At 39.4% G+C, this 21,653-nt stretch overlaps 2 protein-coding genes across 3 annotated transcripts in view; both read right to left on the reverse strand.

Annotated features, from left to right (window-relative positions):
* Nucleotides 1-3,014, reverse strand: part of TTC7B (tetratricopeptide repeat domain 7B) — a 123,880-nt gene extending 120,866 nt beyond the window's left edge. The window contains exon 1 of the mRNA XM_063399203.1: nt 2,768-3,014. Within this exon, the coding sequence (XP_063255273.1) occupies nt 2,768-2,888 (121 nt within the window). The 5' untranslated portion in view covers nt 2,889-3,014. The remainder of the gene's footprint in view (nt 1-2,767) is intronic.
* Nucleotides 3,015-3,887: 873 nt separating this feature from the next.
* The window catches only part of RPS6KA5 (ribosomal protein S6 kinase A5), an 85,312-nt gene continuing 67,546 nt past the window's right edge, over nt 3,888-21,653 (reverse strand). For both annotated transcript variants that reach the window (XM_063399204.1, XM_063399205.1), the window contains 2 exons: nt 21,008-21,171; nt 3,888-20,045 (listed from right to left, as the gene is read on the reverse strand). In XM_063399204.1, the coding sequence (XP_063255274.1) occupies nt 19,806-20,045; nt 21,008-21,171 (404 nt within the window). In that variant the 3' untranslated portion in view covers nt 3,888-19,805. The remainder of the gene's footprint in view (nt 20,046-21,007; nt 21,172-21,653) is intronic.

The raw sequence follows: 21,653 nt of genomic DNA on the forward strand, positions 1-21,653 counted from the left end.
CAAATCTGAGTCAGGGTAAAGACTCTTTTTTCATTAATCTATCTATTTATTTATCCATTGTGAACAGCAATGCTAGTCACAGGCTTGATACAGAATACACATTTTCTATGATCCAACTATTAAATACAGAATAGCAAAAGTAGTGACCAATTCATCAATATATCTCTTCTCTCATTTTGCTAAAGCTCAGCAAACTCAGAAAGCCTTTGCAAAGCAAGCCCTCAGACACATAAATTTGTTCTAGTATAATTTTTATGCATCCAAAATCCTACCTAAACTGATATTTGATCCACTGCCAGGTTTTATACACAGATGTCTGGTAAGAAGTAGATAGGTTCCATCAGCAGAATTAAACAGAATAAACAATACAATAATCAAGTCCACTCAAAATATTGCACCTCTCAAGTGCTGCATTTTGTCAGAAGTACATACTTGTGTATCCACATAGACCTTCATCCTGGGAGCTGTCATTGCTGTTTCTTCCTTCATGTTACTTAGGTGGCAAGCTTCAAGAGACGGGAATTTGCTAATGCAAAACAGCCCAAATAATAACTTGGATCATTAAACTTTTGATCAAGATGTTTAATCTCCAATCCCCAAAAGGAGCTGTAACTGAGTCCTAGTAAAATAAGTCTATTCTTTGCAACAGTGCAAGATTGAAGAGAGTACCAGCGAGCTTCCCCAAAGGATTAATTCCCAATTGTGTTCAAAGAGTAATAAACACTATTCCTAGCAATGCTGATATCTTCTGTTAAAATGTTCCAGCATTCAAGAGTTGAAGCCAATTCCCTACACACCAATACATGGTCAGAATGAAGATCCTCTTCTCTTTCCCTCTTCCCCATGCTTTTAAATCATTCCTATGACATATTATTACACATTCAGCCAAAACCCAGATTTTTGTTATCCATTCCTAAGTCAAAACATCAGTACAGAAGGATGCAGTAAAGATCAGGGTACTGAACTTCTAAATTAATTGCTTCAGATTAAGTAACAGCAGGGACATGCATCAGAGTGCCTTTCAGCTCACATCCCTCTGCATGGGTGGAATGGACACTGGCTCTCCTTGGTAGACTCACTAGCTGATAACCTTGGCCTGCAACCTGTTAGGTATACCTGGATCTGGAAAACAAACTTCCAATTTTCAACACTCTCAACAGCACGTGAAGGCATTTCATTAAATAAATTACCCTCCTCCTGTGTTACTCCATCAGAGAAGAAAAGTCCCATATGATCACTTAATTTCCTGTTTATGTTCTCAGCCAGACTTGGAAGTCATGCACATTGACTTAATCCTTCAGGTACTGTCATAAAAGAGGGAAAATCTGCATATGATACTTTCCCATATTTTAAAGATCAGGAAATGTTTCAATAATTTGTATTTTGACTGGTACAGAATCTAGAAGATGCCTTCATAGGAAAATCACTGAAGTGTAAAGTTATGCAGATTGCATAATCGCAGCTATGCTTCAGCTAGGTAAAACATAGACAGGTTAGAGAAATTTAAGTCAAACTGTCACTAACATCTCCTGCCTAGCTCTCCCTGCCTGTCTGAAATACCTAAGTACATCCTGAAACTATGAAGATCATGCTTCCCAACTAGACAGCAAAACCTTATTTGCTTCTGCTTGAAGTGATCTCTAACTAGCCCATAGTCTATCACTCAATGATGTGTGTCCTGAAACTAAAGATACCTTCCATCTTTTCACTCATGTTTATTTTTAGTTAGCATAACACCAGTGTCAGGAACACCACTCAGTTGTTCTTAAGGCCAACACATATACATGTTATCTACTACCCATTTGTTCTTAAATTCTTTTCTTTTCTTTTCTTTGAGTCAGGCTTTTCCTCTTTTATTTCTATTTCTATAAACCTGAATCATGCAGTTTTCCTTCCCATCTAAACATGCAAAGCTATCATTGCTTTCACAACAAACTTCCAGTAATGTCAATGTCACATCTCCTCCTCTCTGTTAACTTATCACCTCTGAATTCACCCCAAGTTCTGTCTTCGCAGGCTTGAGTGCTTTCTGAAAATACCTCCAGGTCCACCTCAAGCAGATGAGTGAGCCCAGAGAGGCACACTCTATCCCCAGATTTTTTGTCACACAGAATTAAGGCATCCATGGCAAAGCGAACTTCCTGTATCTCCCTCAGTCATTACATACTCACAATGAAGCATTGTTTTTCACCTCCTTCAGTTAAACATATAGAAGTTTGTGACATAAGAATTAAGAGAACAAGCTAAATATTTATCGTTTTTACAGAAAAACAAATGAAGCTGCACTCTATTGCTAAGGTTCTCTATTCAGAGAAAGGACGGAAGCCTTCACACGATTCGCTGTGCACAGACACTCTGGCAGTCGCAGAAGGACGTTTCGGGCTTTATGCACACTGTCAGCATGTGCGCCTGCAAGCTGCAGCGCTCGTGATAAACACCGGGCTGCTGCACGCTCCGGGGCGCGAACGCGCAGGGCCGCGCTGCCGGCGCAGGGAGCGCTGCCGGCACAGGGAGCGCGGCCCCCGGGCTCCGCGGGGCTCCACGGGCGGGCGCCCCGGCCCCGCGGGCGATGAGCGCGGCGCCTCCGGCCGGGGCCGGGGCCGGGCCCGGGGCGGCTCCCGCCTCCCTCCGCCGCTCCCGCCCGGCCGGGCCGCCCCGGCCCGCTGCCCGCCCCTCCCGCCGGCGGCCCCGCCGCCTCTCCCGGCTCCGCAGGCCCCTCTCGCCCGGCTGCACCTGCCGGGCCCCCGCCGCCCGCCCCGCGCCGCACCGTTCGCGATGAGCTTGGCCGAGAGCTGCTTGACGAGCTCGGGAATCCGCTCCCACTGGCACTCCGAGCGGCACCGCTCGATCTCCGTCTCCAGCCGCGAACCCGCCTTCCTGGTGGCCATGGTGGGGCCGAGGGGCCCCGGCGGGGGAAGGGGCCGGGGCGGTGGGCAGGGGGAGGCGGGGACGGCCAGCGGCGGCCCCGGCAGCGGCGGAACTCGAGCGCCGCGGCCGCGCCGCGCTGGCGGCCCGGGAGCGCCGGGAGCAGCGCCCCCTGGCGGCTGCGCGGGGCGGGGCGGGGCCAGCGGCGGGGCCGGCCGGGCCTGGCGGGAGCGCGGCCCGCGCTGAGGGGCCGCCCTGACGGCGCTGCCCGGGCACCCGCGGGAGGAGCAGGGACAGCGGGAGGGACAGCAGGAGGGAGAGAACAAATCTTCTAATGCGACCGCCGCGCCGCTGAAGGGCCGCTACGGCGGGCACCGCAGGAACTGCCCCTTCAGAACCCGCTCACAGGGCGGCGGGGATGGCACGTTCAGCTGATGCTGTTCCTCCACAGGCGAGCGATCACCACACACCGCTCCCCAGCCCGCCTCTGCCACACCTTCCCCTTCCACAAAAGGTAACGCAAAGTTAGTTCCTGCCGCTCTCTGGGCACCTCTCGGCCCACCTTGGAACCATTCACCCACTCTCGCTCGAGGGGTTTGGTCTGTGTAAAGGCGCTCTCCCCTTTGCCTCCTCCAGCCCGGTCCCGGCCGGCCCGCGGCCGGCAGAGCGCACACAGCGCGGTCCACACCAGGCAGAGCCCAGCACCGCCGCCTGCTCGGGACTCCCCCGCGCCCGAGTCAAAAACCACAGGGAAAAAAGGTACCGAGATTATGCCCTATGTTTTGAGAAAATAAAGGCATTTCCAGCATTTGGCTAGAATAAAAACACTAGCTGAAACAATTCCAATGGTACTGTGTATCTTTATCAAACATTGCATCACGCATACGTGACACACCTATTCCACAAATTTATATACACCTTGACTGATTTTCACTGAAAAAGTAGCAAAAATACCTAGTTAGGGTTTAAAATCTCACAAATTGCTACTTACTTTTCACAAAATAAAGATACAGTGCCAGAAAGAACAGGTTTTGCAGAGATACAGTGTAGTTACACACAATGTGAATTCAAAGTATTCGAGCGTCTCGCTCCACATCCTTGGATCATAGTGCAGACTTGTACAATTAATTCTTTTAATCCATAGAAATGAGAAATCAGTGAAGCCATAGGAAATTGGTTGTGTTTGTGAGGATGACTGTCACAGAGGATGAAGAAGATTCAAAAAACAGGCTGGATGTAATTTTTGCTTTTACATTCATTGCACTCCTCTGGATCTAGCACATGTTGGTCTTCAGAAATCACAAGTTCACAAAGCCAGAAGTCAAATTTGGGCAAATGTAAAACTACTGGCTGTTCTATAAATAGATCTGTTAAATTTAAACATGACATTGCCTATGGGCATTGAGAGAGCTGCTGACATAACAGAATTTCTAAACAATTGTCTAGTTTGTGTGTCATCACATATATTAGAGACAGGTGCTTTCTGAAGTTTTGTTTCATTTTGATCATCAGCTGAAACATGAGAAACAGCAAGCATTTTTAAAAAGATCTGTAATTCCCATTGAATCACTAATTAACCAGGAACAGAGCTAGGCTTACACAACTACAGGTGTTTTGCTACTGTGTTCCCCAGCTATATATCCTCAATGTAATAAATACTACTTCCAACAAATCTTGTTTTGCTTCCATCATCCTTAGACCATCACAGCTATTGCAACTCCGTGACAGGCATGAAACGTCTTCTTCAGTGTTTCAAGTAATTTACTTCTCATTCCCAGAGTTATTAAAAGCATAACACAAAATTCAGATATTGTAATTTGCCTTTTAGTCAAGTTACTTTTATAGCACCTTCAGGTTACAGTCCCATTTCAAACAAAATATTTTTCAGATTTTAAAAGCGAAATGAAATGGTAGCGGAACATAACAGCATTTAAAAAATACAATGGAGTACTGGAGGACTGGAGAGAGGATTTAATAACGTAACAAAATCAAAAGGAGAAATAAGTAATAAAGCATTTTTTGCATACATAATTTTTCAGAAGCTCCAGAGAACATCAAACTGACTATAACATGTTTTTTTACTGGGGAGAAAAGGTAAGTTAAAAATTAGGGAGGAGAAGAATGATAATTCAAAATGTTTGTTAGTATAACTACTAGTTCTTTTACAGATAAGACTATGAAAACTAAAATTTCAACTTTCTAAAAGAGCTAATTAGCCTATGAAGATTATTCATATTGATTCACAACAATTCTAACACATTTTGTTAGCACTGATCGCATCATTTCACTAAAAGCTACCAGCAATAGTATTAAAATATTTACATTGCAGCTCATCAGGCTTATTCTCTCAACAGCTCCTATTTATGAAGTGAGACATCTATGCAAAAGGAATTAGCACATTTTGAAATGCTTAGGAAATCTGCTTTAACATTAATGAAACTTCCATACACCCAAGACGGCTCTGAGAAGATTCCATTGTAGATGACCCATAATGGAATACAATAATGTATTTGGAATGAATAGCATAAAAGTAGTAGAGAAAACAAGCACGTTTTCAAGTGTCCCTTATTTTTTCAACCTTAAACAAACTGTTGTTTTCTGGAAATGGCCTATTTATTACACTGTTGAGGCAGACCAGAGTATACATGTACTTGGCTAGAAATACACAGCTTGTAAGGTGAGGCTGCTGGCTACCAAATATACCAAATACTTGGTGAGAAGGAGGGAAATACAAAATCCAGGAAAAGTAACTAAGATGTATTGTCAATCAAGTTTGCCTTATGCCACCTCTCGCACTCCAATTCCCCCAAACACAGGGGGAAAAGAAGTTGTGGATTGTTCAGTGCAATTTCATGAGCTTGCTATGAAGAAACAGGGCCTTTCACTACACAGCTACACTCTGTGGTGGTCTGGTCCTGGGTGGGTGCCAGGTACCCCCCAGAGCCATGATCATTCCCCTCCAGAGTGGACAAGGAGAGAAAATACAACAAAAGGCTCAGGAGTTGAGACATGGGCAGGCAGAGGTCACTCACTGATTACTGGCACAGGCAAAACAGATTCTATTTGCAGATATTAATTGAATTTATTACCAACCAAAATTAGAGCAGAGTTATAAGAAATAAACTAAATCATAAAAACACCTTCCCCCCCACCCCTCCCTCTTTCCTGGGCTCTACCTCCTGCCCTCTGGCAGCACAGGCAGACAGAGAACAGGGGTTTTGGTGAGTTCATCACCTGTTGTTTTTGCCATGGCTCAGGGAGGGGAGTCCTTCCCCTGCTGCAGTGTGTGGTTCTTCCCATGAGAGACGGTTCTCCATGAACTTCTCCAGTGTGAGTCCTTCCCAGGGACTACAGTTCTGCAGGAACTGCTGCAGCCTGGGTCCATTTGTATAGGATGCAGTCCTTCAGGAACAGGCTTCTCCGGTGTGGGTCCCTCCTGGGGTCACAAGTCCTGCCAGCAAATCCTCCCTGACCTGTGCTTCTCTCTCCACGGGTCTGCAGGTCCCTGTCAGGAGCGTGTTCCCATGGATCCCCAGCCTTCCTCTGGGCATCCACCTGCTCCAGCTGGATCTCTGCTCCCTCATCCTCCGTGGCTGCAGGGGCACAGCTGCCTCACCGCGGGCTGCACCACGGGCTGCAGGGGAATCCCAGCTCCGGTGCCTGGAGCACCTCCTGCCCCTCCTTCTGCACGGACCTTGGCTCCTGCAGTGCTGTTCCTATCACACATTTTCATTCCTCTCTTCCTAGTCACAATTACATCTGTGCAGTAACATTTTTTCCTTCTTAAGTATGTTATCACAGAGGTTTTACTATCATCTCTGATGGACTCAGCCTTGGCCAGCGGTGGATCCATCCTGGAGCCAACCTGCATTGGCTTTGTCAGATGTGAAGGATGCTTCAGCAACTTCTCACAGAAGCCACTCCTGCAGCGTCCCCTCCACTACCAAAACCTGCCCACACAAACCCAGTACATACACTGATATGGTACTCTCATGCTTCTCACAACCTGAAAATAAACCTGGTAAAGAAACTTTCTGCACCAGTACTCCACACAGATCTATGAGAAACAGGTGTGATGGGCCTTTAAGCAGGTGACAGTGTTAGAAAGACTATTAACTGACTTAAATAAAGTAGCACTTTAATCTCTGCTAAGATATTAAACATTCTAGAACAAGGAATTAGAAAAACCAATTCAAAAAGTACTTGCATTTATAAAGGCAACATATGAAAATAGAATGCTCAAAATCCAGACCAGAGGAAAAAACCTCCTGCAAGCAAACTTACAGGGTCAATGGGTTTTTTATTCCAGACCAAATTTTTAGCTTCTTAGACAAATACTATTCTCCACTGAAGTGGCAGGGAAGAATCCAAGATTAACAGCCAACTTGTGTCAAAGGTTAGCAATGCTTAATGGCCAGTGTTGTTCCACTATTTAAAGAAAAAGTGTTTACTCTGCAAGTTTAGTTACTACTCTGGTTTTAGTTTGGCACACTGACCAATGGTATGGTGTTTTTTTTCCAAAAGGTTTGTCTGAAACTGCTAGTCATAATGCTGATTATTAAAATTATTTTTCTACCTATAGCATACATCAAAGAAAGAAAACAATTTTGGGGGAAGTGTGATGCTACAGAAGACAGCATAAAAGTCCTTTTTTTATATATCCATAGTAAAATAAAAAAGTAAACATTAAAAAGCTTTTTCTCAGCACAAATGGTAATTATAACAATCTTTTATCTTTCAATTAAAATCAACATTGTAATGACTATTAGAATGTTAAATATATTCCTACTGCAAGTGATCAGAGATGCAATTCAAATATTATTTGTATTTTAAGACAATCATAATCAACTCCTACTACCGTCTGCTATTTTCTCAAATGTGAAGTGCAGAAAATTCTCATGCCAAAACTCATTAGTGTGATAATTAATTTCTCTACAGAGAAAAGCACAGCTCATAACCATTATGGAAGCAAAACTTTTACTGGAATCAAAGGGGTTTTTTTTTCAGTTTGTGCAACATTGTTAGTGAAAGGAGGCAACTACACAGCTCTCCATTCCTACTGAAGTCAGTAATCTCTATGAAAATGAAAATTGTTTGAGGAAATAATTTCACAGTGACATTTGTCTCCTTTTCAAGAGTATAAACATACTGTTTGAAGGGAAGTGAGACTGAACAGTATCCACTAAATCAACAATCTGACAACAAGCCCATTATAAAACCAGCCACCCCTGCTCATAGCAAGGAAGACAATCATGTGAAAAGTGAAATAAACTTTTACCAAATTATTTCAACATTTCAAGGTTTTGTACTTAGATGAATTTATTTGCTTAGATATAAAATACTTACATCTGCAAATGTACATTACCTTGTAAATCATAAAGCCCTTATGGCTGTTCGAGAGTTAAAATCATACACAAAACAATTCAAGAAAACTTAGGAACCTGAAAAGCTTTCTTCACAATGGACTTTTGATTTTGTAGTTTGTTGCCCTCAAACTGATTCAGTTCATACTGCACTTGTGAGATAACGGGCAATTGATACTGAAAATGGAATTGCCTGTACAATCAGACAAACAGATGGTTTTTTACTATTTCATTAAATCACTTGATGTTAATTCACAGTCTTTAATAAATGACAGGGGCTCGCAGTCATTGATACTGATTGTCTGAATCCAAAATTTAATTACTAAATGTGCCGGAAAAAAAAAAAAAGTCAGACTCCAAAAGAGGTCCTTTCCAAGCCCACTCGTGAAATGGGAGCCAGCACTGCCAATGAAAGGGCAACAGAGTATCACTCAACTGCCAGTATCTACTACAATCACATTCTTCCAGCTCAGTGTTTCATACTACATTTTAAACCTGCCACACTGCGCCTGGAAATATCCTCTGCACCACAGGTGAACATATTTACACACACCAAAAAAAAAAAAAAGGCACCTCCTAGAATTTTTAAAAAACTGCACTACACTTTTTTTTTGGAGGCTAAATAAATGTATTTATATCTGAATTGCGATGTGCTCCACAACCATACTTTTAGAATTATATGGTGCCAGTAAATGTGCTATCCTATATTAACATGTAGTAAGAAATAGGAAGCAAAATGGGAAGACAAATGCTATAGTTTGCTGGGGTTTTTTTTTGTTTTTTTTTTTTTATCCTGTTAGTGTAAAACATTTTTGTCTTGTTCAAAGATCTCAGGATTTCAGATAAGTGCTCTGGCTACTTTTAAGTTCACGGAAAAGCCAGGTTAGGGTCTAATGATGGGTCTTTCACTGTGCTGTTCTCACGGTAAGCCTTTTTCCTGCTCTATTTCAAACTGATGTCCAACACTGCTCATAGGGAAGCAGGTGAAGAGGGGCCTCGCACCATCTTTGCACAATAACAAAACTTACAGACACAGTTCAGCTAAATTCTTGATGTGAAGACTGTAGCTTAATCTCTAGCTTAAACTCAAAAAATAATTTCTTCCTAGACAAGCTGAACCTCAGAGGCAAAGACATTTTCCTCTTCTTTTGATTTACTTATGAAAATAGTGTCCAGAATAGAATTATGGATTTTAAAAAGTAGTAGTTTTATGTTTTTAGAAAGATACAACGGTTTTGCACTACATTAGGCCTCTCCTTTTCAAAACAGGAAACCAGCCACGTACCATTTTTCACTGTTTCTTAAGAGTAAAAATAAATACAATGTCACACTCATTCAAACGGGTTGCTTGCTACAGTCAGCAATAGTTAAACTATTTGCCAGCTCCATTGCCAGACCACCAGAGGGAGTCGAAAGCTACAAATAACTTCGGAAAATTCTAAACCTGTAGATAGCTTAAAACATTGACAGAAAACACTGCATGTTGTGAGTACTATGACAAATAGCTAAAAAGTTGTCGAGGACAATGAATAATTGTTTCAATGTCATCAGCTCATTAGTATCCAGAGGCAAGAAAAACGTTGGTGACAAAGGAGTGCTCAGCACCTATTTTTGTTCTGTGTTTAGAAAGAGTGAAAGATCATGCATTTAAATTAGATGTTTCAATTATGTTAATACTGGAGAGAAGTCTTTTAAAAATCAGCAGATCCAGAATTAGTACGAAATAGTCTTAAACAAAGAGTGGCTCCCCTGGGTCTCATCATGAGCCTTTGGACAGGTCATGGAACACCAGGGGCATCCTGAGGACACGGGGCTCCTGCCTATGAGCTAAAGGAAGGTGGAAGACAGTGGGAGAACACAGCCTGCCCAGCCTGATGCGACCCTAAGAGAAAATGTGCATACAAGGCCACGTTATAATGTAGCAAAGGTCCTTAGCAGAGAGGGGAGAAGGAGACTTTCTAGGATCAACTGGGGATAATTCCAAGAGATCCATACTCCTACTGGTCAGAAACACTATGAAGTGGACCCAGTAAACAAGTGTGAGCTGCTATTTCTGCATAGCAAATATGAGTTCAGAGATCTGATAAGTCACCAGTTTATGTCATAACTGGCAGAATCAAAAAAAATTTGCTTTATGTTCTGGAAATTAAATATCATGTAAAGAAAACAGCATTTAAAAACAGAGTAACACGGAAAACAAAAAAAACCAAAACCAAACCAAACAAGTTTAGATCTTCTCCAAATAAAGTTATATAAGAAATCAGATCTTATAAAAGTTATAATAATTAACTATTTGGTTAAATACCAAAGAGGCAGCGGAGTCTTCTAGTCTTGATGTCTCCAGAACAAGACTGGATGTTTTTCAGGCAACATGAACTGGTTAAACACAAGTAATTTGTCTAGAGACAGCTGATTAATATTTGATACAGGATGTCAGGAAATCACAGACAATTGCCTGAAATCCTTGCTGCATTGTGCAGTGGCACCTACAAAACACCAAGAATCACTGAAAAGACTACTGAGGACAAAGCAGCCACAGCGTAGCCCACACTGTAATCTGCACTGGAGTGCTGGTGCAATTCTGGTCCCACTGGTTTGACTCAGCATTACATTTCTGATGTTCTTACAATATTCAGTTGGCTTTACACACTACAATTTACCTTATCTGGTCTAACTCAACCTTTCAGAACTCTATTGCCTAACACTTGCTCTTGTAGGTCAGAAGACAAACTCTGCAGCTTCTGAGATTCTCTAAAATTAATTTTTTTCCTCTTAATATCCTCTGATATGTCATGGTTCCTTTCTATGAAAAGCTCAACTCGGTATTTCCAGAGAAGATGATGACTGAAACATGGTTCATTTAAAATACAGTAACATGATCAGAGAAGCCTCCAAAAGGTCTAGCATTCATCTGAAACCACAGAATATAATTTCCCGTCTGCCTCACTGCCCTAGAGATCATTTTATCAGCACAGATAAAGTAAGAACAGCACATATGCTTTTTTTAGCTGCTTGATAAAAACTCAAGTAGATAACAATAATGTTACTGTGGCTACAGCTGCTTGGAAATGGATGTGAACTATCCTCCTGTGGACTTTGCTATCTTCACAAAGATGATTCACAAACAGAACTTCTGGGGACTGCCAGTTTCAGCCTCTTACTGCTCCTACTGGATCCAAGCACAGCTCCCTGCAAATCTGAAGTTCCACATCTACAGGACAAAGATGATTTCTCCTACCTGCTGCTGACCTAACTGTACTTCAAAGTGTCAAAGATAAGACAGCCAGCCAGATCTGGCACCTTGTTCAGAGTATATTTAGATACAAGTTTGAAGGTGCTACTTCAGCTCATACCTTTTGGTTTGCACTCATTTCCCCTGCCCAAAGTTTTTATTTAGCTATTTTTAAAACTGTTCTTTTTGTACTTGTAACACTACCCATTCTGTTTGTCTGGTAAATCATCTGAAGAGTAAGGTACCTATTTCATGACCAGTGCAATTTAAGCTGGGTATTTCCACACTGATAAAGGAAAATGTTTATAGCATAGCATTTCTTCATACTTTTATTTCCTTGGTAAATTGGTCACTTGACACTACAGCTCTTTTTGGGGAGAAATACCCATGTATTACCCTTCAGAACAAGCAGAAAGACTACAGAAATCAGAGATAAGTGGGTTAACATAAATAGAATGGCCAGGACAGAGCTAAGTATACAATAAGAGGAGTAAAAATAAATAATAGTAATGAAAAGCAAACACCATACACACCCTGAAAAACCTAAAAAAAACCTGAATAACTTACTTAATCCAAATGTATACTAGAAAAATGTAGGATTCTTTAGATATGATGATACCATTATACCATAGGATTTTACCATATATAGACATATTCCTACATTCTCCTCCAAAGAGAGGAAGAGATCAGTAATAGCTCAAATACCATCAGTCTGTCTTAGAGACTTGTTCAGATACTTCTCCCTACCGCCAGAGAAGTCACACATATTCCAACAGCCAATAAACTCCCTGGTTATTACCCATAAAACTGCCTTCACCCAAGTATCATCACCTGCTTAGCATACAGATGTTTGGTTTATTTTTTTCACATTTTTCTGTGAGAAGCATTCCCAGCACACACAACTTCAAGAGTAGAAAGAACAATGGATGTGCAGACCACCAGCAACCACAGGGAAGATCCAGGCTCTTGCTCTGCACTGCGCACAGCTCAGGCAAGAGCTTCTCCTACGGGAATCTGAGGGTGACTCGTTAACAATGACATGAGGTATTTCTCCAGATGGCTTTGCGTTAACTTTGAAGCCACCACAGTGGTTAACCACACAATGTGGGGCAACAAAAACAAAATCTCTTCCTAGTTTGAACATCATAGCCTGAAGAAGAAAACAGACTGCTGAAGATCAGCAGTTACAGTTACCATTCCAAAGTAGGGGAAGAGTCTCATCTCCTAAATGTTGATCATACCCTGGTGGTTAACAAGACTTGCAAATAAGAAGTACCTCCAAGAAAGAAGCCCAACACTAGATTTTCCTAAAACCTGTGGCTCTGACAGGACAGGCCTACAGGCTGGGCTTATCATTCTTCAAATAGGCACAGTTATGCTTTAACAGCTCTAGAGACAGGAGCATTCACCTGACATCTGGTTCCACCAATCTTCCATACATCCTGAGCAGTCTTCTAGAACACAGCTTTCCTGTATTTTCTCCACCACTGTATTCAAAAATTATCCTTTCTTCTAATACTTTTTCCATCAAATTCAGAATCCTCCTGTGGACTCACTCCAACAGTCCTTATTCGTTTTCTGAATACTGAGAAAAATTCTCTTGCTTTTTGATAACCTTCTATCACAAGGTTTTGCACTTTGTTGGCATGACAAAGATTATTTTAGAGAGGTGTGTATTTGTCAGAAAGAAAATTTTGCTGTAATCTGTTGATAACTGCCATTAAGGAAATGAGGAAATCAAAGTCCACGACGCTGCATTTGCCATTTAAAAATGGCACTGTTTCCAAGAAGAAAAGTTGTCAGGTTAATCTGTGTGGGTTTTTTCATTCAAAAATATTTTAATTGAATGTGGAGATCATTGCTCCTTCAAAAGCACGGTGTGCAACCAGAATGTCCTGTAAATTACAGAGAGGCAAAGCACTCAGCATTCCCTTCTTCCCATTTCTTTCCCTCTCCCCACTCCCTGCCCACACTGACACATGAAATAGAACGCCCTGTTCCTCTCGCAGCAAATTAACACAGCCTGCTCCTTTATAACCAGCTGTCAGAATCTGTCACCAATTCATTTTTGCCTTCATAGCTTCAAAGGTAAAGGTAGAAATTAGGGATGATTTCTTCTACTAGGACTCCAGCAAAAGTTTTTATCTGGCATGAAATAATTTTGCAGGTTTCTTTCTCTGCAGGTGAAAGAGATCAATACTGTACAGATATCTGGACGTATCCACATTTGCTGCAGGAGCATCTTTAGACTGTCAAGGTCGAAAGCCAATGCCAAACTTTTATTCATTTTTGTAATCCACATGTATGTTAAGATTCAAAACCTGTTCTTACTTTGGTCCTGAAGTAGATCTCGACTCTTCCTTTTAATTTGACAGCACTAAAATTGCACTGACCTGCCACAGCTGAATATCAATTGGACTGACATGGTGATACATACTGAACAGCACTGTATGAACACTTGAACTTAAAAGCAGCAGGGACACAGCACCTTGAGTTCTAATTTTTAGCATCCCTCTACAGTGAGCACATCACCACAGAGAGGGATCCAGTTCCCTCAAGCAGGCATAGCTTCAACAAGAGTAACTGTTACATACAGCAGAGATATCTGTTTAAAGGATGAAAACTCATTAAGGAGACATCTGAGATAATCTTTGAGGTATTTGCTGCTTTTGTGAATTTAGTTTCTCTTCTCCACTCTATATTAATTTTAAAGGAAAAGAAGCATGTGTACTATTACTACTGAGTGAGCTTCTGCAGCCCATACGATGGTACCTCTGTAACCAGTCACTTCAGTATCTTAGGGACAATCCTCTTTGCAGCATCATCTTTAAATTTCCCCCTTCCTCTGACTCTCCTAAACTCCAAAGACTTCATACTTGAAAGCCTTTTTAGCATAGCTGAATGTCACACAAAATCACACCTGTGACTTAGATAAAATGTACTTGGTTAGACAATTTCATCAGCAAATATCATTAATATATATGCATACTTTGAAATGGTTACCCTTCCAAACAGATTTCTTTTGGTTATTCACAAGGCCTAATCCTAAATCCTTCGATTTTTCTCCTACTTATGAAAATAGACCTTTGGTCATACTAAGACAACTACATACTTACCAAAATAAAAAAACAACTAGGGAAAATCAGATGAACATAAATAAGACCAAGATTTGATAACATTTGATGCTGGATTTGTTGACAAATATCTTTGTATTAAGAAAGCTGTAAGAAGTTTGCAATCAGTTTGCAGTTTTGTCTGTTAGGTTTTTTGGCAGTTCCTGAAGCAATTAAAGAAGAGTTCTGGTTTTTTTCCTTTATTACTGGCATTTCAAAGGAAGTCAGCAGACTTCTGCATGGCTCTTGTAAATACAGCTAGATTGGTTGCCAATTTCTAAAAGCAATTTTACATGTGAATAATATGGATTCCTTTCTACCACTGAATAAAGTATTAGTCAGAGCAGCCCATAGCATCTCTACCTAAATACTTACAATTGTTTCCCAGCCAATTGCTGTCTTCCATTTCTATCACAAAGAACATGAAGGTTGCCAAAATACAGGTTTTCTTGAAATTTATGTTATTGCAGGTCTCTTGCATTTCTCCATTATGCAGTTTCTGGATACAACAAACAAGAGACTGTTTCAGCTGGTCTATGTAATTGAAAGCTTTATTTTCTAGTGCAGACTAGAGGAATCAGTCTGAGTTTTCTACACAGGTGTTCTGAACTTTCAGAATCTATTTAATATGTGATATATAAAAGTGTGTGATGGCAGGTGAGAGCAAAAGAACAGCTCTCATTTCTTCTCCTTTTAGAGAATCTGGTGCCTTGTGGGCCAAAGGACCAAACTGAGAAGTGTTCCTCACTGGCAGACAGTGATCAAAGCACTTTTATTTCTTTAGCTGAGATATCCATGTTATATTCTGTTCTCTCAATCCACAATATTCAGTCAACTCTCTCAACTGAAGGAAAGCAATGTCATGTTTTGCCATGCAAAAACCGGAATTTGAAAAAGACTCACTTTCTCCACTTCACATGGGGAAAAAATGAAGAAAGAATGAAGAATTTCAATATGATGAACTAAATGTTATAAAGCTACACACAGAGATACTCAGGCACCTGCAGAGGTAGGAAATATATTTATGTTGGACAACTGGCAAGAAAGCTTGCAACTCATTGTCAGTGAATAATACATGCACATGGAGATAGCGAAGGGAGAAATTACCCCTGAAAATATCTTCCCAGAAGCTTCTCACCTCTGACTTCTTACAACCTTCCTGTTCTGTGGCAGTGTCCTTATCTGGTCCTCCAAATCTGTGTGAGTTCAGAACCCATTTTTAAAATACAATTTCTCTTAATCAAGGCATATTACTTTAAATTGAGATCTAGACATGCAATACAGCATGCATCTACATGCATGCAGAGAACACATGCACAAATTAAAAATATAAGATGTTTGTGTAACATTTCATTACAACCACTGAACCATATTTTCTGCTGAGAATTATTCTGTTCTCAGATGACTGAGAAGGGATACAGCTGTGTAGGAATTATTGTTTTGTTCAGAAAAGTAGCCATGGAAAAGGGCTGAGAAAATATGTCCATCAGCAGAGCCAGTTTGAAGCCTCAATCCATTCTGTGATGCAATACATGTTGCCCCTCGCTCCCAATTGTTTAACAAAGTGTTTAATAGGGTTTTTTTTCATAGCAGTAAACAATACACATGCCATATACACTGATTCTTTTCCTTGAAGTATAGAAATTTCACTAAGCCAGAGAAACAGTAAGTCATGTTATTTTCTTTGTACTTCTTTAAATGCTTTAGCAGAATTACCTGCTAATAGAAGTATTTGTGTTTCTAAAAGTATTACAAAGAAATGGCTTTACCAGATATTGAGTACTTTGAAGATTAGATTAAAACCCACACTAATTGAAATTTTTACTCATAAGAAATTTGACTTTTCACACAAATCTGCCTACAACATTGCTGATAGCACTGTATTTCTGACAGCAGACAGATATCATTACCAACATTAAAGCTGATTGAGGTATCACAGTGCTGCTGCACTGTGAAGAAAACTTAATCCAAGTATATACATCATTTACAGTGTAACATCTCTTCACCAAGACAATATAAAGTATTTATAGTACTAATGAAGATTAATTTGTACACTTCAAATTTGAAACAGTGGTCTGAGTATGCAAACATGGCCCATGGTCTTTATATATGACCTTGAGTTCCAGGCTGGTCAAGAGATTAAAACACTGTTCTGCAAAAGAGTAAATACACTCCTGCAGAGACATCAGAACAAGAAGTAAACTTACTCTTAAGCAGCCTAGTTGCAACTCAAGTTTCAATGTATCAATGTACATGTACATGTACAAAGCATGTACAGTTGTTTATGCTAATCTAAAAATTCAGACAGCTTACTGTCAAATCTACTTCCTCAAGAGCTCTGTTACCTGGAGGCAGCAGGCAGTCAGAGGTCAGAAACATTTCAGCTACCCTGGGTAACTGGTTCAAAGCAAAGACAAGGTAATACCTAAATGTACTTAGCCCTGTCCAAAGAAATACCCTGGGTTTAAATTTTTATTAAACAACTACCATGGGAGCACAAAGAGGACACAGAAATATTCAGCTATAAAAGTTGTCTTTGATACAAGTGATGTATACTAATAACTTCAGTCTCACAACAGTCACTCAAAATCTGTGTAGAAAAAAAGATTGACAGTACAGCCATTATCTCTAGTACTTAGTATCTTTGTTACCTATTGTTTAGTGCAAACATTCTTCATTTTTCATCAGTTTGTCAAGAAACACTTTAAATTTCCCAACAGGGAAAAAACTGTTCCGTGTTCCTAACATTCAAGTTCTTTTAGCTGGGTCACAATATTCCAAATCCACCTGGTATCCAAAAGTTTCTTACACTTAAATGAAATCAGACTGAAATTGCTTTTTGTTGTCATCATCCTGAAGACAACAAGTTCCACGAACTCCTCAAAGTGCAAACTTTACATACAACCTGTTCTCCAATCTCCCAATTCACTTACATCGTCTGCATAACAAGTATTAATGGTGGATTGTTTGTTGTATTTACAGCAAGTTTATTTGGGAGAGGAAAAGTATTCTTTTACAAATGAGCCATGTTCACTATTGAGATTACTTCCAAAGAGAGCATTCAGAAAGCAAACCTGAATATATTACATTGACAATTATTTTTCAATATTTTAACATCAGCCACTTAAAACTGATTGTGTTATTAGCACATAGACTGATCTTTAAATATTCTACTTCTACATAAACAGTGCAAATCTCAATATTCACATCAACCTGAAATTAATGCTGCAATTACTGTTGACATTCACATCAAGAAAGTAGTAAACTATTTCACATGAGCAATTCCAAAACCTCAGAATGCCATTATCTATATTAAAGAAACACAGAACAAACATGTTGGGCTACAAAGCCTTGTTTTGATACACACAATCCCTGTAAACATGGATGTATTGTATTTGTCAATACTGATATCTGATATAATTCTATAAATAAAACCACTGATATAAACAATTTCTATAACCTTTTTTTTTTGCATAGGGTTTGGATTAAGGTTACTTTAGGATAGAGACAGCTGTTAACAAAATCCTCTAGTCAATTGGTCTTCCATCACACAAATTTAGGCATATGACAAGGAGCCTCTCTGACTTCAGTGGAAACTTACACATGTAAGCATTTGCAAAACAGGAGTTATCTTTAGCACTTAAGTTACCCCTAGTCATTAAGAATACAAGCTATAAAAGAGCTCTCCATAAATTTATAAAATATACTGATTTAAAAGTTTATGCTGATGTTTCTGTAAGTCACATTTATGATTCCAAACAGTTATTTACATACTATACTATCACAGTAGGAAATACTTCACTGTAGAACACCACAGTGAACAAGTTGTGAAGCACAGTGTTCAATATAATTTCCCTTTAGTATTCCCAGTGCATAAGTTGTTAACATCTACACTACACAAGGTGCCCAAGTCTAGTATTTGTTATATACAATGTAAAAGCAAAATAGAAAGAGCTTTGCATTTTACAGTAAGGAATGAAAACAGTGGGTAATATACAGGGATTCACTCCTGCAAAGTACAGAATTCTCCTTCACAATGACCACAACCACCAAATATGGTGGATTTCAGGTCATTCAGCCCAATAAAACAGTGCTCAGCACCTTGTAGGAAGAGAGATCTGAGTGCACTTTATTCTAAAACATCTCCTTTGGATGTCCTAAAGTGCAAAAAATAAAGCATATATTCTAATATTTTACAGTTACTATTAGACTGCCATATTTGCACAATGCAAAATTCAAATAACTTGGTATGCATTTTTATGGACCCTATAGTAACAAATGTTGAAACTGGAGTTCACTCATCTTTAAAAAAATCTTAGTATTTTAAAATTATTGTGTAACTATAAAAAGAAAATATAAATTATAATTAAATCTTGAAATAGGTATTTTAACCTGTGATCACTTTTCAAAGCATGAAATACGAAATTTAGTTTTCTCTTATAGCATTACATTTTAGAATCTGTAAAATCTTTTAGAAGTTAGTAACTTAAAAAAAAAAATTCTTGTATCACAGTATTAGAATTCTCACCTTATCAGATATCTTTTACTCTAGAAGCGTTTTTAAAAAATAAAAAAATAAATAAAATCTAAGACTGCTATTCTCAGTTGTTTATAACAAGATATGTGGAGTTATTTTTTAAAGAAAATAAGAGTTCTATACTGCTTCATTTTTGATCTTAAAATTCAAATAAATGGGACAGAATGTAACCATAAATTTAAAAGGCTTTAAAGTACTATACTGCTTTGGTGCATTGTACCAATGATTCTTTACACGCATGAAGAATCAAATTCTATAACATTCTTCACAGAGCTGGCTAAGAGCAGAAGATTCCGAAGTTCTAGATATGTTACAGAGCTTTCCTTTCTTTGAGCAGTGGGGAAGAAACTGGGAAGAGGGTTGTGACACTGAGGAACAGTCTTCTTCCAAGTGGTACCAAGAGCAGCAGAGCCACTTACCTTGAGCTTGACTGCACACCAGTACTTCAGCCCCCAGAGAATACAATGTTGGTTGTATAACAGTATTATACTATATCCAGTGATACCAAACAACGCCAAAAGGAAAGGTATGGAAATACAAAGCTAAAAAGGTATGACTAAAATACATTTCTAAAGCAACAGACGTCTTCCTGCAGCAGCCTGTAAGCCAAAGGGAGGACGGGCAGGAGAAGACAATACAGGTACTGCCGAAGTCTATAACCACTGAACTCCTCCAGACAGGATATCCTCTGCTTCTCAGTCGGAGAACTGGAAGATGGTTTCTGGGTTATTGCTGTCTGTAGGATTCGTGGGCTGCAATGTCTTTGTAGGTGTAGTTTTACCATGAGAATGAGAGGAAGAAGAATGGGAACTTTCACTAGAGCTGCTACGTGTCTCTGTGCTTGTACTTGTTTTTTTCATTTTCCTCCTTTTTGCAAGAGGTGCCTTGTCCACATTCTGGAGACAAAATCCTTCCCTTTTGTACTTGTTAAAGGCCTGTTCAAAAATAAAAGGTAATTCCAAGTTTTTCAAGAGATTTAACACATTTTATGCCTTATCACTTATTCTGAATAGTCTATGATACATCATAAGACAAAATGTAATTTCTTGACTAGTTCCTATTGTAGCTGTAACAATGACTCTACCAGCCTTTACAGATACATGAGTCAATACATAACATTATTGACTGGCATCTTCCTTTCCTTGTTCTTTTTACTTTACAAGTATTATTTATTAAGCCTTAACCTATTAAACACTACATTTTTAGAGAAGACACTGTTAGATTACAGTTTTTCTTTCATCCCAAATTATGTTGCATTATCAGGATCTCTCCAAGAAACAATTACTTTGTTTTTCTCTCCTTCCTAAAAAGCACCTGCAAGCATTTCAGCATAAATCTGCTCTATTTTGGTTTATTCTCTGTAGAGGGTATCATGAGAATCAACACTATGATTGTAAAATACAGTTGCAGTTTGAATTATTTAAATAAATCTACAACAGTAGACAAGCAAGTACACTAAAAAAGCATCCATGATATAAAAAACATGAACTACATATATTCCAGAAATTCTATCTCAACTTAGTAACCATAAGAACAAAAAGACAAACAGCTACTTATGCTAAATATAAAGTTTGTTCTCTGTTTTATAAAAGTTTGAAAATCTTTTAATAGATTTTTCTAAGAAACAGAATACTTTTATTAGCTGTTTCAAGAACAGCACTCAATGCCCAAATCCTTATGAACATAAATATCTTGAAGAAATTTATTCTTGCTTCATTATTCATATTTTCATGTACTCCCTCAGAGATGTTATGAGGAAATGTTAAGGGCAAAAATCCAGCTATAAGCATATACTGAATTATAAGAAGAGAGAAGTATTGTTGTTAAGAGAAAACACACAAATCTAGATGCCACATTACAAAACATAGCACGTGACACAACATTTCTCAGAACTTACATGGAAAGTGGCTTTGACATACGTGTGCACTGCAGCTCCTGAAGAGCCTAAGTTATCAGGCGTCATCAGAGGGTTAGAGGAGAGCTGGCTGCCATCCTGAAGCCACTCATTGTATCTCAGGCTAGACATTTTAATTCTTTTGTTTGGATCCACTGTAAGAAGTCCTAATAGAAACACATTACATTCTTTAAAACTGTCAGCTGTTTATCTCTGATCAATAGAAAATGTAAATATTTCTTAATAAAATCTCATGCATTGCTTTGATAAGTAACTAATGTCAATATTTATCTTAGGTATGCTAATATTTATCCTAGATAAGGCTCACCCAATGTTATACTATCATCCTCTCCAGAAGAATCTTAAAAGCAAAAAACTGATATTTAACTGTTTGATAACTCACATCTCTCTTCACACAAACTCAGAACTACCAAATGATTTCTTCACTTAAAACCTGTCTAGGATGAAGTTCAAAAGAGTAAGGCTCAGATTCTCTGCACAATTCACTCAAGTCTGAATCTGGAAATCTCTAAATTTTTGGCAGAAAAATTCCTTCCAAGCCTGCTTCAACAGAAATTCAGAACTCCATCTAAGTAGCATTAAGGCAGGTGTCTAGCCCATGATGAAAACATAATTAGATGCTCAAAAG

Source organism: Prinia subflava, chromosome 5 (genome assembly GCF_021018805.1).
Source record: "Prinia subflava isolate CZ2003 ecotype Zambia chromosome 5, Cam_Psub_1.2, whole genome shotgun sequence".
Lineage (NCBI taxonomy): Eukaryota > Metazoa > Chordata > Aves > Passeriformes > Cisticolidae > Prinia > Prinia subflava.